The following is a 22,164-nucleotide window of genomic DNA, read 5'->3' as shown; positions in this document are numbered from 1 at the left end:
AAGAAAGTTGTGAACATCAGAATGAGCCCTACAGGCTCCAGTACTTGTAGTTCTTGCGTTATTGTCCAGTCCTTTTTTTATTCCCCCTACACACTATCCCAGGAAGAATAATCACAAATGTAACCATGTCCTTACCGGTCCCTACAAGGATGAGATGCTTTGGTGTGAATGACTATTTACTCTTAAATAATTAATTACAAACAAAAACCTAGAGAACGACACAGAGTCAAATAGTAATATACTGATGATATTTTTACTTTATTACAGCCTTTTACAGCTAATTTTTACAACTGACATGCTGGCCAACACGACAACAGACAAGTGACGTTTTTATTTATATTTCTGACATAAAAATATATCTGTTAAATTTATATAGAAATGCCAAGAAAAGCCGCCCATCAGAGACGAGGTCACTGGACCAACCCGCTGCGTGCTGGCTGCTGCAACTCCACGCATGCGCAATACTAACAAGTGAAATACTTCCTGATCTTTGGAGGAGTGTAGTCTTTGAAGTGTAGTTTTCTCACAGTGGAGCAGGCGTTCAAGGTGAAAATCTGCCTGGGCCTCCCCACAAAGTGTATACGGTCTGCATGAGGAGGACTTGAGTTCATTTGGAGCATTAAAGTGGGATGCAGACAGCTGGTAAACTCATGAAGGTGTTCGTGACGAGGCGCATCCCGCAGGAGGGGATGAAGATCCTGTCCGCGGCTGGAGTGTATGCACTATTTTAACCGACAGCTTACATGTTACTTCATAATTATCAGGGCAAAAATGACTAACAACTATGTGAAGACTATGACGGTGTCCTTCAAAGTGTACCATGACTGTGTTTTCCTTTCAGTTTGACACAGTTAACCCCGCATTTCTACCGCATGGCACGGCTGACATTAGTTTTGCTTGGATTCATGTTACGCACTTCTGTAGCCAATAGGACATTTGAGATCTAAAAATTAACTGTGACCTCGTCGGGGGTCACATACATATATCACAGTAGTTAAGTTCTTTAACCTGTATGTTTAAATCAGCCTGTATGCGTGAAAGACACGCTATTTCATGCATTTATTCTCTTTGTGTCTCCATGCAAACAGCTGTGAGGTGTCTCTGTGGGACTCAGATGAACCTGTGCAGAGGACAGACCTTCTCAAAGGTGTGCAGGGGGCCCATGGTCTCCTGTGCATGCTGTCAGACAAGATCGATGCTGAGGTTCTGGATGCTGCAGGTACTCATTATCATCATTATCTCTGTGTGTAAACTTTAAGATGGGATGCAGAGGACACATATGTGTTTTTGCATATATATTCATATAAAAACCCATTTTCCCACATACATGTTAACATAATAGTGCTGTATATTTTTTTTTACCTATATTTATCCAGCTTTGTTCTCCTTGTTCCTAGCTGTCTATTTCTGTGTAAGTGACAGCAATGCAAAAAAAAAAAAAGAATCAAATTCCTTGCATGTGTATGCACAGGTTGCACAAAGGTGATTATGATTCTGTAACAAATCTTGAGGGCCACCCCTTCTTTGATTCAGTGTTGTGAGAGAATAAAAAAATGAAAACATCCAAGGTTGGTGCACACTGTTTATAGGCACTGTAATTTATGATCACATGAAACAGAAAAAAGCAACAAAATCTTTTTTTTTTTTTGGATTATTGCTTAATGTACTTTATAAAATGATTATTGACATAGGTGCAGATTAATGGTCTGTCAATCAACTAATCCATTAATTGTTTCAGCTCCAATTAAAACACATTAAACAGTTGTTATAGTGTGTTGATTAAGAGTCCAGATTTCAGTGTTTCAGCTGGTCTGTCTCTGATCCCAGGGCCAAACTTGAAAGTAATCAGCACCTTGTCAGTTGGATTTGACCACTTGGCTATTGATGAAATTAAAAAACGGTAAGTTACATCAGAAAACTCTGTCTTGTAAAACCAGCCATCTGCTAGTTGAATAAAGTGTTGCATGGCTTTCTCATCATATTACTGTCTGTTATTTCCAGCGGTATACGTGTTGGATACACTCCAGATGTCCTGACAGACGCCACAGCAGAGCTGACCGTCGCTCTGCTGCTGGCCACAGCTCGCAGGTTACCAGAGGGAGTGGAGGAGGTCAAAAAGTCAGTCTCACCGTATTCCGCATTTACACTAATCACTGTCTACTTTGATTGAATGAGGTAATAATCATGCATTCTCATTTTTCTGTGTCAGCGGAGGCTGGAGCTCGTGGAAGCCTCTCTGGCTGTGTGGTTATGGTCTCTCTGGCAGCACAGTCGGAGTCATTGGACTGGGACGAATCGGTAAGGCTTGCTGATGATGCTTTATTTACTTTGGTGGGATATAATATGAAATGACTAGTTCCTGTATCCATATCCTTTGTTGTCATACCCGACAAGCTTTTTGTGGTATTATTTTCCTAATCAAGTTAAAGACCTGTTGTTGAATAACTGGTTGTGTTTGTGTTTAGGGATGGCCATTGCTCGGAGACTCATGCCCTTCGGAGTCAAGAGGCTGCTGTACTCTGGGAGAACAGCCAAGGCCAGCGCTGCTGAGGTGAATGGAGAGTTTGGTAAGAAACTTGAACATTGAAAGGAAACCGAAGAAGTGAAAATCTAATAAAATAATGAAACTATCTAACTATATCTATGAAAATAATGGATTTTGGATAGTAGGGTCTACATATTTATTTTTGTTAATATTATTGCAGTGTTTTATTTTCTTATGTTATGCATTCTGTGCATTCTGTTTTTATCCTTAATCTTACTGGTATTATCAAGTGGGTTTCATCCATGTGAAGATGCATTTTATGTATTCTGTTCTGATCTTATTTTTACATGCAGGTTTTATTATGTCTTCAATGTCTTTTAATGTGAAGCACTTGGTGCATGCTGGGCTGCATTTTTTGTATGAAAGGTGCTAATAAAATGAAGATTATTATTATTAATATTATATTTGATTATTTGTCCTCTTGTCCTCCTTCTCTCCTCTTTGTGTAACAGTTCCCCTGGACACACTTGTGTCTGAGAGCGACTTCATAGTTGTTTCCTGCTCTCTGACTCCTGAAACCCAGGGTCTGTGTAACAAGGCCTTCTTCAGCAAGATGAAAAACACAGCGGTCTTCGTCAACACAAGCAGGTAGACTTCCAAAGCAGCTTGAACGTGGGTGTGCATTAGGTGAAAAGCATTGTTTGGAGACTTTCTCTGTATTGATTGACTCATATCTTCCTGACAACAGCATTTTTGTGGTTAATATACGTAAGCATTAAGATGTGGTGAATTATTGGTTTTAGGGGAGCTGTGGTGAACCAGGAGGATCTGTACGAGGCTTTGAGCAGTGGACAGATAGCTGCAGCCGGACTTGATGTCACAACACCTGAGCCACTCCCTACAAACCACCCTCTTCTGACACTTAAAAACTGTGGTGAGTACGCAGGACTTTTGTTTGTGGCCCCTTTTCCTACTTTTCTGATTTTACAAATGTTCATATGCAATTTTGTATTTTCTGTCCTTTCTTATCTTGCACAGTGGTGTTGCCACACATTGGCAGTGCCACCTATTCCACAAGAGGCATCATGGGAGCTTTGTCGGCTCAAAACCTGCTGGGAGGTTTACAGGGCACAGACATGCCCAGTGAACTCATCCTCTAACGCCTGGAACTGAGCCGCTGTGCCTCCTCTGGTGCTGCTTGTATAACAGATAATGGTAATGTGCTGCTTTAGTAATAGTCTCCTGTGTGAGATCAAAGTGGAGAAGGGGTGAAAAAAGGAGAATACTAATGTAGTTCAGACAAGTTTAGATAACTGTTTACATCGTGTCAGTGCATTTGATTGTGTCACAACTACTAATGAGTTGCACTTTTAATATACAGTGTGCATTTTTGAGGAAGGAAATACTTGGTGCAAGGTTTTGACATTTCAGAAATGTATTTAAGCTCTTGAAAAAGAGTATAACAAACAAACTGGAAGCGCTTAACATTAGTCCTTAGAAAAACACTACACATGTTTAGCATTGTGGGGAGAATTTAGTTGAATTACAAAAGGCTTTTTTCATTTGTATTTACAATGACTCCTTGGAAAAAGTATTGGTGGCTGGTTCGCCCTCTCTCACTAAATATAATGCTTGCCGTAAAGATCAACATTTTACTTCTTGGTCTGCACTTTATTGAGATGTTCAAGGAATACTTCAACAACAAAATAAAATGTTGTATATCAGTTAGTCATGCCATGTCACCTTGAATTTGTGAAGAAAACTTTTTCTTACATGCTGCCACAAAAAACAGTGAAGATATTGATTTTTTTAATTGATTGGGGTCCTTGTTTAACAACAGCAAAACTATATCAAAACATCCATTTACCAATTCTCACACAACTCGTGCAATATAATCCAAGACATATTTATCCAGGCGTATACTCAGTTCAGTACAAAACATGCATTTTTAATCAAAATCTTATTATTGCAGTCTGTTTTCGAGGAGAGCACAGATGAGTTTCACTTTCAGTTCAGTTTTAAATAGAAGTGTTTCAGTGAAAATGCATACTTTTGGGAAGTACCAAGCATGCAGCTGGATAAATGAGACTTGGATTTCTCTGCATAAGTTGTGTGAGTGTTTCTAAATGGATGTTTTGATATAGTTTTGCTGTTGTTAGACGTGTTTGCCAGGCAATCAAAAAATCAATATGTTCGCGGTTTTCCATGAAGGCATGCCAGTAAAACAAAGTTTTCCTCAATAATTTAAGGTAGCACAGCTTGACTAATTAATTCACAAATGGTCATTTTTTGGGGGGAAGTATTCCTTTAATGCTCCATGCGTTCCATAGCAACAGTTCAACACTCCAGTTTTGTGTAAAATGAGATTTCTCTGAAGAACAAAATTTACGTCTCACTTTAAATGCGATGCTTTTCTTTTTTTTTTTTCGAAATGTCTTGTGCTCAAAATAGATGACAGATCAATAAAAAAAAATACTAAATTACTAAATGCAATATTTATTGTCATCACTTTTAACACAGCAATAAACAAAACAAGTTATTCTTTGAGAATATTTTCAGTGCGTTCACATCGGTTTGGCTACATTTAATTTGTTTCATTTCATGGAATCATTTATAAATATCACAACATGATTGACAACAGAAAAAAACAGAATTACAATAGTTTATTCACTTTTAATTCATGTAACATTAAATTAAAATTTGATCTGGGAAATGTAGGGAGTAACAAATTAAGTTTATAGAGTGCTTTTTTTTTCTCCCTTCAAATAAATTGAGTCGTGTTGTAGGAAATGAACAAGTGTCTCTCACGTAAGTGCAGGTCACAGCAGAGAATCTGGGAAAGACTGATCATCTTTCCAGTTCAGGCAGGTGTTTTTGGAGTGTTTATACAGATGGGACGACTGGCTGAATCGTTTGCCACACTTTGGACAGGGATAGGGCTTTTCTCCCGTGTGGACGCGGATATGCTTCTTACAGTCAGTCAAGTTCATGAAGGTCTTACAGCAGATTTTGCAGGCGTATTTCTTCTCCCCTTCCACCAACAGCACGTGGTCTTCGGCGGCTGCTTTCTTGCACTTGGACAGAACGTCCTCTGAAGCTCTAGTAAGAGATGGCCGCTCAGCAGCGTCCCCCGCCAATGCAGAAGAGGACCCATCTGCTTCTGATCCAGGTGGCACTTTGGGGGCGATGCGACGGAAAGTAGTTGCACCGGAGCTTTTCCCGAGCCTGGAGGGTTGCATGAGCGAGCTGTCCAAACCGAGGCCTGGTCTGATGCCGCTCAGGAAACCTGTTATGGAGTTCTGGGTGGGCTGGAGGATGAGCGTGTCACTGAAAGCAGCGCTCTGAGTTGGGAGAAGCTGCTGCAAGGGGACAGGCGTTACTGGAAAAACAAGCGAGGAGTCCTGAGCAGAAGAGGCTTCTCCTGAGTTTTGACACAGCTCAGCAGGAGCGTCGCTGGCAGCAGCAGCAGCTGTAGCAGCAGCAGTGAGGCTGGCTAGACTGTCGTCCTCTTCCAGCGCTCCCATCACACTCTCACTACTGGGATTGAGGAAGCAGGAAAAGGCGAGTTCTGACAGGCTTTCTAGGCCTTCGCCATCTACTGACTCCTCACCCAAATCTCCAGCCTCCCTCTGTGCATCAGTGTGAAGATCTTTGCACAGCTGAGACTGTAGAGAGCTAACGTCACTCTCTGTGGGGCACACCGTGGTCATTTTCTCCTCATTTAGATGCACATCCAAGTCATCTGTGCAGTCTTGTGGTGGAGATAGAGTAGGATTATTTGGGAAGTCTGGGGAGCATGAGGTCAAATTTTCCTTTTTCACCTCAATCATCGCCATCTTCGGTTCCTCTTCCTCTCCTTCCTCTCCCACCTTCACTTTGACCACAGTGTCTCCATCAGTTTCTCCGCCTCTCTCCCAGGCAGCTACGCCTCCTGTGCTGCTGTCCGATTGGCTCGGAAGCTGGATCTCCTCTGACGCTTCATATTTTTCCTCCATATCCTCCTCCTTGCCTCTGGTTTCCCAGAGTCCATCTGTTGTCCTCAGGCAGTCCGGGGAGAGCAGGTCCTCTCCACCCTCCTCTGTGCTGATGGTGCTCCTGGTTACAGTCGGCGAGCACTCTTTATATTTTCCCTCAGGCAGCCTGCAGGACCTCTTTCTGTCACTGAGCCCATCCTCGTTGGACTTCCTCTTGTGCCTCAAGAATGGTGCAGCACTCTGCTCATCACTCCTCACCCCCTTGTCTTCAACCCCAGCAGACTGACTAACCTCCACTCCTACGTCCTCCTCATCCTCCATCACAGAAGTGACCTGTTGGAGCAAGCCTGACCGCTCCACCTGTAACGACGGCTGCTGCTGTTGCACTGACCTCCAACCTTTCGGGGGTGAGGCAGGAAAGTTTTTCTTGGACAGGTGGAGCTTGCACGCCTTCACCACAGTGTTGAGGTGCAGGTGCGATGCCGCCAGCAGCACATCCATCACATTGGAGGCCCCTGGAGAAAGTGTGGAGGTGTAAATCATGTCTAGCAAGGTGGAGAAAGCCTCTGGGGTCACCACTTCTGGATCCAGCTCCATCACACTTGGGCCCCCACCCCTGTTTATGTCACCTCCTCCTCCAACCTCATCCTTGCTGTCTCCGGAGCTGAGAAGAGCCCTGAAATGGGAGCTGCATGCTGCTAGGATGGAGCGGTGAGCCTGGAAGCTCTGGCCTCCAACCACCACCACACAGTCACACAGCTGAGCATGGAGGCGCTGCTGGTTGAGCTGCTTGAAAATATGCTGGAAATGACCTGGGAAGTCCATAATGTAGTCCGTTATTTAATATTAAAGGTGTTGTTGTGTAGCATCCGTGGCGCTACTGGCAACACATTAACACAAAGAAAGTCATTGTGAGGCTGTCAAAGGCTTCTCGGCGTCCACATCTCATGAGGCAGACTCACATTTCACAGAAGCCTACCTCCGGTTTGATGTGTGCGGTATTGTCGGTTGCAGCCTGGCTGCAGCCAGGTTTCCTGCAGATGCTCTGGAGTCTGGGCGGGCCTGCTCCAACAATGACACCGGAGGATGCGCGCGGTCGCGAGCTTTGTCTCCAAGAACAGCCGGAAATCTGCACGGCTGTTATTGTCCTACAAACTTAAATATATCACCCGACAATTGTAGCTTTTTTTTTTTTTTTAATGATCAGTATTAGTCACAGCGCTCACACTATCAGCCCGGCTGGTTTTAGCCTCCGCTGTCGACGCCTCCTCCATCTGTTGTAGTCTCATCAACCTTCAGAATAAAACAGCGCGCCCACGTGGTCATTCATCGGAAGTGCACCTACGTTTGATTTTGGTACACCTTTTATCATACTCTGTTCACCTTATCATTCTTTTGGTAAAATATCATATCCACAAATCCAAATTTAATAACTCTAAACCCCAATTTATAACTTTTGAAAGTGTAGCCAAAATATACATTAAAACAAATTTTCCCCTACAAAAATTAGTCGGCTATTAAGACAATGAATTATTGCACCTCCTCATTTATAGGAATCATAGACTGTATAGTGTGAATGAACGCTGTCCTCTGAGGTTGTATAGATAGAGTACCTTGGCATTTCTGTTTGCTTGTTTTATTGTGATTAATTTGTATTATATATGTTTTGTATTGGATGGTTTAATTTAAAGCAAAAAAACGAAAAACAAATCGCTTAGTTATGGCTTGAGAAATAATCCTGTAGGGGGTACTGCAAACTTCAAGTTAGATGTGTTTTAATTTATTTTATGGTCAAGGTAAATATCAGCCAGCTTAATTTTTGAATGAAGCAATATATGTTCATATTATATGAAAAATAATTGATGATTTCAAAATGTTTGTGATATCTTTTTCATTGATAAGGGGAAGGTTATTACAATTATTTAAAACTAAACTAAAACTGTGAAAAAAACATTTTAGTTTACTAAAATAAAAAAATAGACTTTTGGGCATAAAAACTAACCAAAATATTATTTTGCTCTTATTAAATTATGTCAAATCCATTTTATTTATAAAGCCCATTATTTTTTAGCCCATTATCACAATTTGCTGTGGAGGGCATTACAGCTTACAACATCCCTCAGTCCTGTAACCCTCACAGCGGACCTTAGGGACGACTTTCTCAAGGATCATAGAAAGGAGAGATGGGAGTGTATACTTTGCTTTAACCTCCGGATCAAGAATTTGGTTTTGGGCTTTATTGTTCAAATTTAGGTCCTTGTAGTGGACAACATTTTAGACTTTACCTAAAAAGCTGTGCTTAAACTAAGAAAGAGTCTCCTTCTAAGCTGATAGTTTGCCAGTTGGTGGCTTCTTAAATACAAACATTTGGGTGATTAGTAGAAACCCCAAATCTGTCAGTATGCATCATTGGAGTAAATGTTAGAAGAAAATTGATAAACTATTATTCCTCTGAGAAACTGGCATTAAACATTAAAAAACCTACTGTGTCTTTGAGCACTTGTGTTGCTGCTGCAGATGTCTGTTTTAAGTTTAAAACAGACGATGACACACTTCCCAATCCTTTCTTAGACTTTTTATTTTCAGTGATTTTGAGATAACATTACGATTTTAAACTCTATGATGAAAATGCTCAAACATGATTGGTGTAAAAATCTCTAATGCAGTTTGACAGTTTCCATTCAATGTGTGCAGCACTGAGCAGATCTGCTTTATAAAAACAAACCCACAAAATAAACACAATTTCCATTTAATGCGTGTTCACACACACACACACTATCAAACTTTGCATTTTACAATGATCACATGTGAAACGGCAGGCTAAAGTTTACAATAAGAACAAGACATGAGAAATGAGAAGACGGCGTTCCTCAGGTGCAGTGATGGACAGACAGTGTTCGTCTTCAGCAGGATTTGCTGTGATGGCCCCAGTTGTCTGCTGATGATGGTCCATGCTGTCTCTGATGGAGTAAACTCTCAGTGGATGGTGGAAGACGAGACCTTCTGATCCGCTCATATGCTGTCCAGCTTCTTTAACACATATGGGGCTGCAAACGCAGAAAAACACAAACGATTATTTTCTGTTAAGACTGTGAATATGGTGAGTTTGATTATGTTTTTATTTTTTCTTGGGTTAGGACAATTTATCTAGTTTTTAGGATGTTTTTAATCACACTAAGGGACGGTTTGCTATTTGTGAGAGGAAGGGGGTGGCTGGAGTTTGACTTTGTTTTTATTTTTCTATTTGACCCTCCCAGAAGCTACAAACATTTTTCCTTTAGCCTCCCTGGGTGACTGGTGGAAAATGCAGGACCCTCCTACCACCACAAATGATTTAAAATATAGTTATTAGATTTTTTTTTTTAAACCCAAAACTTACCCTATAATATTTTAAGTTAAAAGTTACAGATGAAATCTTGGAGTTGAGAATGACCTGAGTGTTTCACTCAAACCTCAAATGGAGACGTAACACTCATTAAATATATCAATTTAAACTCAGATTTGGTTTTGTGTTTTTCCTGATGTCAGACATGATAGGTTAAAGTATCCTCAGAAAACTGAAAATCCAACAATAATTTGTTTTTATAGTTTCTGCATGCGGGTTTGAAAAGCACGTTTACTTTAAGAAGTGGTGTTAAGATAAATACAAACATTTAAGCTGCTATGCACTTTCCCTGAGCCAAATTAAAAACAAAACACATGTTCCCACTCCCCAATGTTTAAAAAGTATATGACATGCCTCCTTCTTCTTATATATATATACAGTGTGTGTGTATTTAGCTCGATGTCCTCTGTCTGTACTCACTGGCTCTGAGAAGGGCGACGTAAATAAGAAAGTTTCGTAAAGATGAGATGACATCTTGTCGCATTTTCTTCTTCATCTCCTCTGGGTCCATTTTAGGACCGAGTCCTTCCAGTTTGAACATTATTGCTGTGTTTTTTCACGATCTTTTTCCTCAGTCTGCTTTTCGTGTAGACAATTCACAGCTTCACGAGCATGGACGAAATAATCCACCCCGGAAATACGCCACGACGGAAGTTACGATTAAAAACGGCGCACACGGAGGGACAAACTGCACGGAGACATCAGAAGGCAAAAATTAAATGTGCCCCCTAAGTGCAGCAGTAAGTAACGATATAATAAATGTTTACGATACTCTTTAAAGAAAAATACAGCACAAATGTATAGTTTTGTTCTCGGTTGTATCCCCTGTGTGATTTATGATGTGAACAAGTGTCCTGTGCTGTAAATATGGATGTGTAGACCTCTGTTCTGTTGGAGGACAGAAACAGGGGCACCGGGCCCATGACTGACAGGGTCCCTAAAATATAAGGACATTGAGATTTAATATATATGTTTAGAATGTGCTAACTGCTTGTCAAAGTTTCATTTAGCGTTATTGTTTTTGGCAAGAAAAAAACAAAAACATTCAGCGAGCTTCTAAACCCCCCCTGTATTTCTTGAAATGGTTCGGTCCTGTCCCTAAACCTGGCGCTAACGGTCATAACGTTAGCCTACCTGCTAACAGAGCAGAGTTAGCAGCGGCTATTAAGGCTGTGAACTTCCAGAAGAAAAGTGTCCTTACCAAAAAAAAAACCACCCCAAAACAACAACAAAAAAAAAAAACAGAGAGTAGACAGAAAAGAAAGGGCAACATCCAATTGCCACACAGCTCTTCACAAAGAAAGGTGAGTCACTGTGAGTAGTAATTAACCCGTTAGTGAAATAAGCTAGGCTAAGTTTGCTCCCCTACTATTAGCCAGTGGTTAATATCTTCCTTCTGTTTGCATTTTGCTCCTTTTTTTACACTCAGTTACTCAATATAGCCAAACTCTTAGCATGCTATTCATACTAAATCTGTTGTCATTGTCCCTGTTTGGTATCAGGCCAAATACAGATGCAGCTTCATCCTCAGCAGCCGTGTCTCTTCAAAACAGCCCCCACTAATGAACCTGCCCCGCTGCCAACTGAAGGAGGTGAGCAGCACTCTGACAAATCATCATCTGATAGAAACTCAAATTTTGGTTATGACGCTATTGCCAGTAGTGGAAGACGTACTCAAAGTACTTAAAGTATCATATAATACTGCATCACATCAAACACACACACGTACACACACACATATATATATAAAAAGATAGATAAAGTGTAAAACCCTTCCATTTTTGGCGATTCAAAATGACAAATGAAAAGTTCATTATACAATGCCCACTTTTCTCTGCCCACCTTCCACAGCCACCCACCACCACACCATGGCGAGAGTAATTCAGAATTTAACAGTTGTTAATGAGTAAGAAACAATTAAATAGATGCATAACTTTAAAAAATAAAAAAATGAAGAGAGAGAGAAAAAAAGTAGGCTTCAATTTACAGTCAAAACAACGTTTATTAAGACGTGCATTCATTATGATTAACACAATTTTAATAAGTAGACTGAGTGATGATGTTGCTATTATTATTATTATGGTTATTATTAGTAGTAGTTTATTGTTATTATTATTATTATGGTTATTATAATTAGTTATTTATTGTTATTATTATTATCACCATTCCTATTATTATTATTATCATTATTTTTATTATTACTGGATGTAGGCCTACTCAGTGACTGACCTTGCGGAGGAGGGGTGGGGGTCTGCCGGGCAGACAGCGGAGGAGGCTGGGAGGAGAGAGAGAGGAACAGAGGGAGGGGGTGGGTTATTTCTGAGCTCAGGGCCGAGGATTAGGCAGAGAGCAGTCCCAGTACGATGACAGCATCCAGCATACAGCCAACCCCCCCACACACCACATCACCATCACCATCCGGCCCGGGAGGACGCGGCGGATATTTTTAAGAATTAAACATCGTTTCTACTCATATTCTCCGCATCGCTGCTCATTTTTTTGGGGGGGACAGCCCTCCCAGACTCCCGGTCCGTCTGTCTCCTGCTCAGACCACTAGGTGAGTTTTGTCGGTATTTCCCGGTGTTATTGTCTGATGAAGGAGCGCCCGGCTGCTCACGGAGGCGCCTGCACCTTGCATCCATTCCTGCCTTTTGGACTGATATTTATCATATCGAAATGAATAATTGAAATGATGGTGGTTTTCACAACGCCTGCAGGCTACACCCGTGTCCCTGTTTGAGGGAGGCGGCGGAGAGATTTAAATCCGATTAAGATTATAAAGGTAACAAAAGACTGACCTTTTTTTTCTTTGTTTAGCCTCCTGGTTTGTCCGGCGTGGCTGCGGCCACTGATCAAAGTTAGGCTTTGATCAGTGCTATCGTGAATATTGATTATTTTAGGGGCATTTATAAAGCATTTATCAGCGACAGACATGGTCGAGAGTTCATTCTCACAACCGAAATTGAGGTTATTGGGAATATAAATCGCCACTATTCAGAATTACTCTCAAACTGTTGGCCATTTTTGGACCACATTGAACGGCATTCACATATACATATTGGCAAACACATGTGTTATGCAGTGATAGTGGAGATCCACGCTACCGTATGCGCAGTGAAATCACCGTCACTGGCTACAGATTGGAAGTGAGCGGACTAAATCCTGACGGATCGGGGGGATGCCAGGAGTCTGGGTAGTAAAACACGCACATTATGAATGGGCGTAGGCGATGTGCAGCCACCCTGGGACCGTCGCCTCTGCTTTTTTTTCTTAGCTCATATCCTTTTGGCCAGAAGCAGCCTCTTCCCTGCGCTCTTCCGTGCCGTGCCAGGCATGACAAGCGCAACACAACTAGACCGGAACAATGCGTTTTGCTGTTCTGGGGCCTTCATTTAATGCATGACATGATTTAATATGACCGCTAATTGCGGCTCCGTTTAGACACGTGTTACACCGCAGCCTTAACTGTGCATTGAGACATCAGTTAATCATTTGAAACCAAACTGGTTTGATTTCTTTCAGAAACATGGGAAAAGGGCAGCGAGCAATGAAACTAGAAATGACCCCAAAATGAGCAAGAAATTCGTAAAAAGTAAATTAGTAACAACACCCACCCCTCTTAAGAAATAGTAAACAAACAAAGATAAAAAGGCAACCAAGATTTGGAAAAGTGCTTGACACTATAATAATTTCATATATATGATTATGATAATAATAAATACAGTTTTTCCCAGGACAATTTTCCATAGCTTTAAAAAAAATCAAAATGTAGGAATGCTAATTGCCCTTTTCCCATACTGTTTAATAAAATCACACCAGTTTGTTCAGGGTGAAAGGTTTAAATACTTGTGATGGGCGTCTAAAAGCAGCAAAAAAATTTGAGGTTTCAAAGGGTTAATCACTGAATGTTTCTTAACAGCATCATATGCAGCTGTGCATGGGCCACAGCTGAACACACAGACACATTTCATGAATGAAAGCCATTTTGCCTCTGTGATGTGCAGCCTGTGTGAAGTTGCTGTGGATTCTCAGTGTTTTGTTTTCACTCTCGTGTGCACTGAGAGTGTTTGCTGCTGCTGCAGGCATTGTGCTATGACTCAGGGATGTATGCCACAAACATGTGACGGGAGTTGCTGCTGCTCTGAGGTCAGTATGCCTGAGGAGAGACACGATGGGCAGAACTTGCACATCAGGAAAGACTTGATGCCTGGCTGCATTAGCCTCGATCTGCCCCGCTGACTGCTCCTCTGTCCCACTTACTGCAGCCAGCCATCCTCTCCCCCTCTCCTCCTCTTTGGTCTTAGCTTCATGTCTCCAGGGCACAGTGTGTTGCTGGGCTGGTGTTTGCTACTGCAGCCCAATGCCTTGACCAATTGATCATTAGATCAATCGATAATTGAAGCTGTTTAGGAATGTGATTCATATTGTTGCAGCCACTGGCTATACTGGAAGCTGTTGGTCAATAAATACTCTTTCTTAGTAAAGGAATTTAATTAATTCATGGGTTAGGGGTTACATTGGTGTATGATAAGGGTAGTGGATGGATGGATGGATGGATGGATGGATGGATGGATGAATGGATGGACAGTACAGATTGAGGCTTTAGCCATAAAGTCAACATTGGGGCTGTACGGGGAGTCTGTGGGTGGCACCCAAAATTTAAAAACTGATTTTCTATTTAATATTTATCGTAAGCAGGGGTGTTTTTCAGATTTGAGGACATTGGGGGCTCAGCCTTACCTGGGATTTTTTTTCTTTCTTTCTTTTTTGATGAACAAACTCTATTTTGATGTTTTTTTTTCTTTTCAAAGATTATTTTTTGGGCATTTTACCTTTATTCAATAGGACAGCTTTAGCGTGAAGGGGGAGAGCATGCAGCAAAGGGCCAAGGTTGGAATCGAACCTGCGGCCGCTGCAGCAAGGACATAGACATTTTTTTGTGGGGCTCCTGCTCTGCCATGTGAGCTAATGGGCGCCCCTATTTTGATGCTCATTTTGTATTCCTGTACCTTATTTACCCCTAAAAACTATTTTAAAGTTTCTAGATCATTGTTGAATTGTAATGAGAAAATTATTAGTAGTTGTTAGTAATTAGTAGTGAGTAGAAACAGAATACTTAACAAATGCTATCTTTAAAAATGTATTGACTAGAGTTGGAAAAATGTCTAAATGTATATATTTATGTTAACTGGTGAAATGTTAATAAGTACATTTATTTAAGTAGAAATACTAACAGAATGACATATTATATCCAGGGTTTTTTATTATTATCAAGCGCTTTCTTATTATTTTTTGACATATAAACTAACTAACCTGTATATTTAGGTCTGGGACTATTTAGGGGCTACGGATGAGGGGCAAAATAAATGACTGATTATTTACTCAGACTTAACAAGGGCTGTCTCGCATACTGAATGCAATAAGGGCATGAATGTTAGTGGAATTTTTTTTAAAACAAAGTCACAGTGCTTTATAATAAAAACAATAACAAAGCTAAAAAAAAGATTTGCAAGATATAAAACTAGATAAAATAATACAAAAGTAACAATAAATACCATCAGTTAAGAAAAGCCCCAATGATAAAAGTGAGTTTTAAGAAGCGATTTTCACTGAGGCAGGGGGTCCCACAGCTTAGGGGCCCGGATATTAAAAGCTCAGGATCTCAGACAGCGATCAGGCTCACAGGGAGTTAAAAAGTCACAGATATAGGCAGGAGCCTTTACCAGTAAAGGCTTTAAAAACAAGCATTAAATCTTAAAATCAAATTTAAAACTCACAGGTAACCAGCGAGGGGCAGCAAGGATAGGTGTGATATTTATTTGAGGTACAAATGTTCAAGGCCATTGGAAATCCTGTGTGCATTGCTGGTCACAGGGTGGATGTGTGGTTAATTAACTGTATATATGAGCTCTGATAGCTGACAAAAGTGATGATTGCTTGATTACCTCAAGCACCCAAAATTTGCCAAAAACGGACAAATAATGATGGAAATTAAGGGGGCAGGCATTTTTAGCATATTCGAGTATTGGGGGATTGTGTTCCCCTTAATATTTATTATTACTGCCTTGGTACAGATGGATATACTGTAAATGTGTATTTTTCCTTCAAACTGTACCAGTGTTACTCCTGCAGAGGAAAAGCAGACGTGACCTCATTGATTTGACAGCTCCATGGTGATGGCACACTTGACTGGCAGTGGCGCCATAATGTAGGCCAACTCTATTTATGAACATATAGTGAAACACAAAGAGTATGCAAAGCCTAAGCAAATCATCAGCTTTGTATAACCAGGTTTATCCTCCTTTATTCTTCGCTGTTATATAAAAAATTAAAGCCAGACTGTAGCTATATGTAAATGTTTATTCCCGAGACCAGAGGGCTGTTGTAGCTGCTGGCTCATTGGCTGGCCTCATATTACTTAGATAAGGCTGCTATTGTGCTGTTTTTGAAGGATCACTTAGTTGAAAGAGATTGGCTCAGACTCAGTAAGGCAGACAGTTTTCCAGACTTGCAACATCTATCATCCCTCTAACATCCAAAGATCTTCCTCTTTCTGTCTTGCTGTCTGTCTCACTTCTGCACCATCAGAACCATCGATAGAGATCTGTAACACAATGTAGAGCACTATTAATCTTCAAAAGACCCATTATTTAATAGTGCACTGGGGAACCCGAGCCTCACCAGGTCGCTGATGAAAGGGGAAATGAAATGAGCGGCGCACGGTGAGTCCTGTCTTCATAATGCTAATGGAATGAGCTGACAGGCTGAATGAAGAACAGGAGATGTGATTATGTCTGGACTGGAGGACAAGTTACACAGAAATAACCGGCTAAACATAATAAGCAATGTCGGCAATCAGACTTAAACAAGCCACGAAGATGCTGTTTGACAGTCGACTGTAAGCGTGTTTTTATCTGTCATTTCTTTGGTGGACTTCAGTGAAGCTTATTTGAATGTTTTCACAGGGAATAATAGACTGCATAGCATGGACCAATGATACATAACAGCGTATAGGCCTAAAGCCTATATGGCTCCTTGCATAGGATACAAACCACACCACAAAAAAAGGACAATACAAACAGCTACATTAACAACTGTCAGCTATGCTAGCTGCTCTGTGAGTCTGGTGAAAGGCAGATAGATGGGCTTAATGCTGAAATCAGCATGCTAACATGACTACAGTGACAAGGCTAACATGCTAAGCTGGTAAGATTTACCTGTTTTAACACTGCAGTGTGTTTGCATGCTAATGTTTGCTAAGTCACAGTAAACACAAAGCACAGCAAAGGCCAATGGAAATATGGAATATTTTTCTCTCAGGGTATGTAGATTTATCCTAAGGTAGACATGAAAGTCTGGCCAAATTTAAAGCCTCTGGACACGTGGCTTGAAATAGTAAAATGCACATATTATATCAGAATTAAGTACCTACAAGAATCTGAGTGAAAATTAATGTCCCCATATATTAGAAAACCATGTTCAAAACAGCTCATTTTGAGGATAATAGCATTTCTCAAGACTGTGTGGGTGCGGCAGATCACGTTTTGATTGACACCTCCTCGGATCCCACCTTTGTCAGATGTCTCTCGTCTTCGTGACAGCCATGGAACAAAGCAGAGTTGGTGTGGCACAGCCCTCTGACTCTGGCTGCATCCTTAAATCCAATCTGGCTCTACACTAAAATGAGAGAGCTGTTGTTTGAAGCCACAGAGCGTTCTATTTCTCCATGAACTGACAGACGGTTAAGTTGATTACACATTCACTTTGTTCGGTGCTTTGCTGCTCCTTCTCCTGAGGCACAGTGCCCAGTGTGCGCTCTGACAGTCCCACAGTGCAGTGCTCTTGATAACTGGACGCTTCATTTCTACAGCTTTCCGAATTTACGAACAGTCCAGTTTGTGCCACAGTGCGCCTCAGCACTCAGAATGACTGCTTCATAAAGCATCCTATTAAAATGAGAATTGAGGGGCTGGGATTTGGCTTGTTAAATTAGTATCAACTGACACCTGACTTTGATTTTTTGATTGTTTTCGTCCATATTGCGTGATATGGATCTGGGATAACCACGCCTCAAATTAACCCAGTGTCAGGAAACTGTGAAAAAACTAAAACGACAATATTTCAAATTTGGATTGAGGATAATGTTTGATAATTTTGTATGCGTTTTATTATGCATGTAAGACTCTAAATTACATATTAAGAAAGTTTTTTGGTGAATTGGGTTCCCAGAGGCGTTAATGGCAATCCATCCCATAATTATTGAGACAATTAAAAAAAAAAACAGCTGTTGGTGCTAGACGTAAACTAATCGAAATTTATCTGGGAATCATGAATGTCTTCACCAAAATGTGCATTTCTATTACCAATTTTAATGCTCTAACTTGTGCCAAGTAGCCTACTGCCTGAGTTGGACCGTCTCTGGGGTCTGATCAAAGCTCACCTGACCTCCTTAAAGCAGGTTGCGGTGATATCGATGGTCTTCATCATCATCAGGGATGTTTCCTCTTTCTCTTCTCGATTAATTTTGTCATCCTAACTCTATTTTTGAAGCGACAGATGCCAAGCGAAATTGTAACAACAGTTGCAAACCGAGTCAAAACAAGCTAGCACGTTGAGGGAAAAGAGACACAGATGTTGCAATATTTACTGCAAGTTAAAGATTTTACTCTCTGGTGGCACAAGAGGAAAAGTCGGGGGATCACTAAAGTTATTAGACTATATCCTGTAGGGAGCATGAATGGTGAGGATGTTGAGACTGATAAGCTTGCAGACTAACTGTGCTTAAATATCCTTCACCACTTCCAGGATCGCTCTGTTGAACAAATCCTTGTAACATGAGTTTCGTCACTTGTATTTTGTTGAACTTAATTTTTTGGCAGTTGTTTGTGTACGCTGTCTGATTTGTGACTTTAACTTTGTTGTCTTTTGTTGCATTTGTCTTACAGTTGTCAAAGACACAAAATACATTTCCAGAAGTATGATAAACACAACTACGACTATAACTAATTTGATGGCAATCTATTCAATAGCCCAGATATTTCAATGTAACTTAGTTAAATATTATTTCAGCCATAATGCATTTTTAGATATGTGAATAAGGATTTCCACATATTGATTCTTCCAATAGAAATATGGTGTGAAAGGATGCCTTACAGTTCCCTAATGACACACCCTGAGTTACCGCATTAGCTGAGCACCTGAGAGGTCTGATCATTTAAACATTAAGGAGAAGTCTAATATTAGCAAAGCTGAATATCTTTAATTTTTTGAGAACATGATAGTAGTGGTGATATCTTATTGGCTTCCTGTTTAAAATTCAAATTGACTATTGTAGAAGCTGCTTGTGACAATGAAGCTGCACAATGACATAAATGTGATAAGATCAATAAATTCATACCACTGTTTGTAGCATAGAATAGTCTCTAACGGTTAGGAATGTATTTAGGCAAAGACAAGGCAAATTTATTTAAAAAGCACATTTAAAGGCAAACCGAAAAGGACTTACAGATTATACAGTTTGGCTTTTGTAACATTCCTCAACATTTCATGTGTCTCAGATATTTTTGATGGGGATCATCATAAAGATATTTTACCCTGAAGCCTGTTTACTACACTGGCTGTATACCTTTAAGTAAATTTATCTTGAGACGAGTCATTAAAAGCACAGGATATCCTCTGTATTTGATTTGTCCGCAGTCTTGCAAAATGCTTGAATCTTTGGAATATTATTGTCTGCTCCTCTTGTTGTTCCTCACATTTACTACTTTGCAATTTATGAAATCTGAAGCAATCCAGCTGCTTCACATAAATCAAAATAACTCTTACCTCAAGTCAACCAGATATTCACACACACAATATTTTGTGCCAAGTGTGCTGCTGCTGTTGGACTGAATGTTCGCTGAGCTCTGTGTCCAACTTTGTTGGCAGCGACTGTGAGCCAAAATGAATTGTCGAGTTGCTGAACCAACCCCTGCTGCTGCTACCCTGCGCCTCATGTGGTGCAGCTGTATCCGGTGCGTCTTATTCGGCTGTAGGGTGTGTGTGTGTGTGAGTGCATGGGACAGATTGTGAGCAAGATGTCAATATCAGCCAACTGGTCCTTTCTAAATAAAAGCTGTTGTTCAGTCAGTCATCAAGGGCTTCTGCTGGAGTCTGGTTACTGATTGTGGTTACACAATCAGTAACCACTTGCTTATCATATTAAGCCCTGTAAGTTGTGCGTGTGTGTGTCTGTGTGTGTGTGCGTGTGGTGTGAGTTTGAGTGTTTGTAACTGCATTAACAGAGTGCCCCAGTGCTGAGTCCAGTCTTCATTTATTATTGCTGAGGGCTGATTGACAAGAATTTAAGTTTGTTACTGAGAAATTCATCCTGTCAGTCAGATCGTCATATCCATTAACTGGGATTATGTTATTTAGCAGAACAGCCGCTGTATCTGCTGGTATTATTTTTTTCCTCCCACTTCCTGTGCCAATGCAACTTCGTCAGACCCTGTCCAGGTTGGTCTGACCTGCAATGGCCTGGTCTCGCCCAGCAGTGCTAATTGGGCTGTTTTCTGTCCAGCTGGCTGCGCAGAAGCTGCTCAGTGCCACCTTTCAATCCCTGAGGAGGGTGAAGTGCGTCTATGAACTGCATGTGTGCTCATACCAGACGACAGGAGTGAATAACTGACTGTTTTGTCCAAGACAGAGACATATTGTGTGGGCAAATGAGCAGTGAGGGGTGGACATTGTCTCAGATAAATGAGACAGAGAGATATAAACAGCCTTTGTTACCAAACTTGATACAAACATTCTCCATGTACAATGATGGCCGGTGGAGGGGTGAGTAAAAGAGGAAATAATGGAGAAAGAGTGAAAGCTCGGACTGATCTAAGTGCTGCTGACCAGGGCAGCTTGGGGACTTAAGGACAGTGCAGGACAAGATTCACGATTACTATTGATTCAGAACCAGATTAGGTGCAGACTCATCTCCAGCTCACAGACACACACAAGCTCGTCTGTCTTGAGCCCTTTTTACACAAAGATACCGCGATAGGCAGGAAACGAAGACTCTTCATTAAACCGGCTTTGCTTTTTTATACAGGACCTAACAAAGTCGGCATAATTCTGCCCCAGTGTGTGATTGCAGATTAGCAAGCCAGCTTTCTGAAAGCAAAAGAAGTGTGACGGGCATGATGTGCAGCACAACAGCATCTGCCTCTGGTGTGACATATCAGACACACACCTCAGCAGCGCTCTCTAAACAGTAACAATGATGTAACATGGCAATAGCAAGCTTTTTCCGTCCCTGCGGTTGATCTCATCCTCGGCTTTGAGGGTATGGAGATCTTGGACCTCATTGTCTCTCTGTCACAGTGTCCTGATTCTTTCAGACGTGTGGGAAAACTGGACTAATTGTCTGTTTAAGACTCATTTAAATTTTAAGCCTTCATCAGTCTCTTGTTTTCACTGAGTCGGCTTATTATTAAGAAGATTGTGTTTTTCTTGGTTTTGGGGTTTTAGTTCCCTGTTTTTCCCTCCTGTGATTCTGTGCTGCCTGTCCCTTATTTACCCACCTACACATCTGTCCTGCATCAGCCTCGTTAGTCCCTACCTGCTCCTCAGTTTTTATAGCCAATCAGCTCCCTGCATGTTCTTCTGCCGCATCACCTTATTCCCCTCACCTGAGCTTCTCTGCCCCTTTCTCCACCTGCACTTCATCCCATCCTCGGTTTAGTTTGTATTTTAGTCCTTTAGTTTTCAGTTCAAGGCAGTTTTAGCTGTTTTTTAAAAATCTTCTGGAGGTGGGTCACACACATAAGGTGTCAACGTCAAACCATCCCGTCCTGCTGACGGTTCAGTTTAAAGAAGACAGCTCTGTCCTCCTATTCCAAGATCCTGATGAAAATGGGCTAGAACCAAACAACGCAGGCATCATGCCGCCCCAGCGTGTGATTTTAAACAACACGCCAGCTTTTGGAAGCAAAAGAGGCATGATGGGAGTGATGTATAACACAATGGCGTTGGCATCTAGTGTGACATAACAGACTTGTTGGGCAGCGCTTTATGGACAAAAACATGGAAAAAAAACCTAAATAAAAATGACCATTCCTGTTGCATGGTGGTTTATCTCGCCCTCTGCTCGGAGGTTAGGGAGCTCCTGCACCTCATTGTTTTCTTTTTGCGGCATTGTTGGCTCTTGTCAGTCCATATCTGCTTGTTTTGGCTGATTCAGCATGTTGAATTGCCATTGGAGACAGCTGATGAATACAGACTACCCCTGCTTGCTACTATGGATCGTAATTTCCTCTTACACAAGTGCAGAACGCACATGCTGGTTG

At 41.2% G+C, this 22,164-nt stretch overlaps 4 protein-coding genes across 8 annotated transcripts in view; 2 read left to right on the top strand and 2 right to left on the bottom strand.

Moving 5' to 3' along the window:
* The first annotated feature begins 462 nt into the window (after window positions 1-462).
* On the top strand, window positions 463-4,140 carry grhpra (glyoxylate reductase/hydroxypyruvate reductase a). The gene is made up of 9 exons (XM_042493802.2): window positions 463-715; window positions 1,089-1,219; window positions 1,828-1,900; window positions 2,002-2,118; window positions 2,210-2,298; window positions 2,466-2,567; window positions 2,998-3,133; window positions 3,289-3,419; window positions 3,524-4,140. Exons 1-9 carry the CDS (start codon window positions 630-632, stop codon window positions 3,643-3,645), a joined length of 987 nt encoding a protein of 328 aa, XP_042349736.1. The 5' UTR covers window positions 463-629; the 3' UTR covers window positions 3,646-4,140.
* Window positions 4,141-4,895: 755 nt separating this feature from the next.
* LOC121948407 (zinc finger and BTB domain-containing protein 5-like) lies at window positions 4,896-8,874 on the bottom strand. Its single transcript, XM_042493801.2, has one exon. The coding sequence runs from the start codon at window positions 7,282-7,284 to the stop codon at window positions 5,305-5,307; it is 1,980 nt and encodes a 659-aa protein (XP_042349735.2). The 5' UTR covers window positions 7,285-8,874; the 3' UTR covers window positions 4,896-5,304.
* A 145-nt stretch (window positions 8,875-9,019) lies between these two features.
* On the bottom strand, window positions 9,020-10,399 carry tomm5 (translocase of outer mitochondrial membrane 5 homolog (yeast)). The gene is made up of 2 exons (XM_088081141.1): window positions 10,265-10,399; window positions 9,020-9,506 (listed from the first exon to the last, which is right to left on the bottom strand). The coding sequence occupies exons 1-2, from the start codon at window positions 10,383-10,385 to the stop codon at window positions 9,472-9,474; spliced, it is 156 nt and encodes a 51-aa protein (XP_087937267.1). The 5' UTR covers window positions 10,386-10,399; the 3' UTR covers window positions 9,020-9,471.
* Window positions 10,400-10,445: 46 nt separating this feature from the next.
* Window positions 10,446-22,164, top strand: part of frmpd1b (FERM and PDZ domain containing 1b) — a 38,476-nt gene continuing 26,757 nt past the window's right edge. Inside the window, exons 1-2 of one of the 5 annotated variants that reach the window (XM_042493059.2) lie at window positions 10,446-10,584; window positions 11,347-11,436. The gene's annotated coding sequence lies outside the window, so the exon portion shown is untranslated. Of the gene's footprint in view, window positions 10,585-11,120; window positions 11,149-11,346; window positions 11,437-12,162; window positions 12,402-12,455; window positions 12,627-22,164 lie in introns of those variants that run through there. The other 4 variants (XM_088081136.1, XM_042493058.2, XM_042493060.2 and 1 more) reach the window with 4 other exon arrangements.

The sequence above is a fragment of the Plectropomus leopardus genome, chromosome 8 (assembly GCF_026936395.1).
Source record: "Plectropomus leopardus strain MGB_pleo_1.0 chromosome 8, ASM2693639v1, whole genome shotgun sequence".
Classification (NCBI taxonomy): domain Eukaryota; kingdom Metazoa; phylum Chordata; class Actinopteri; order Perciformes; family Serranidae; genus Plectropomus; species Plectropomus leopardus.
This window is presented reverse-complemented; position numbering and strand designations above follow the sequence as displayed.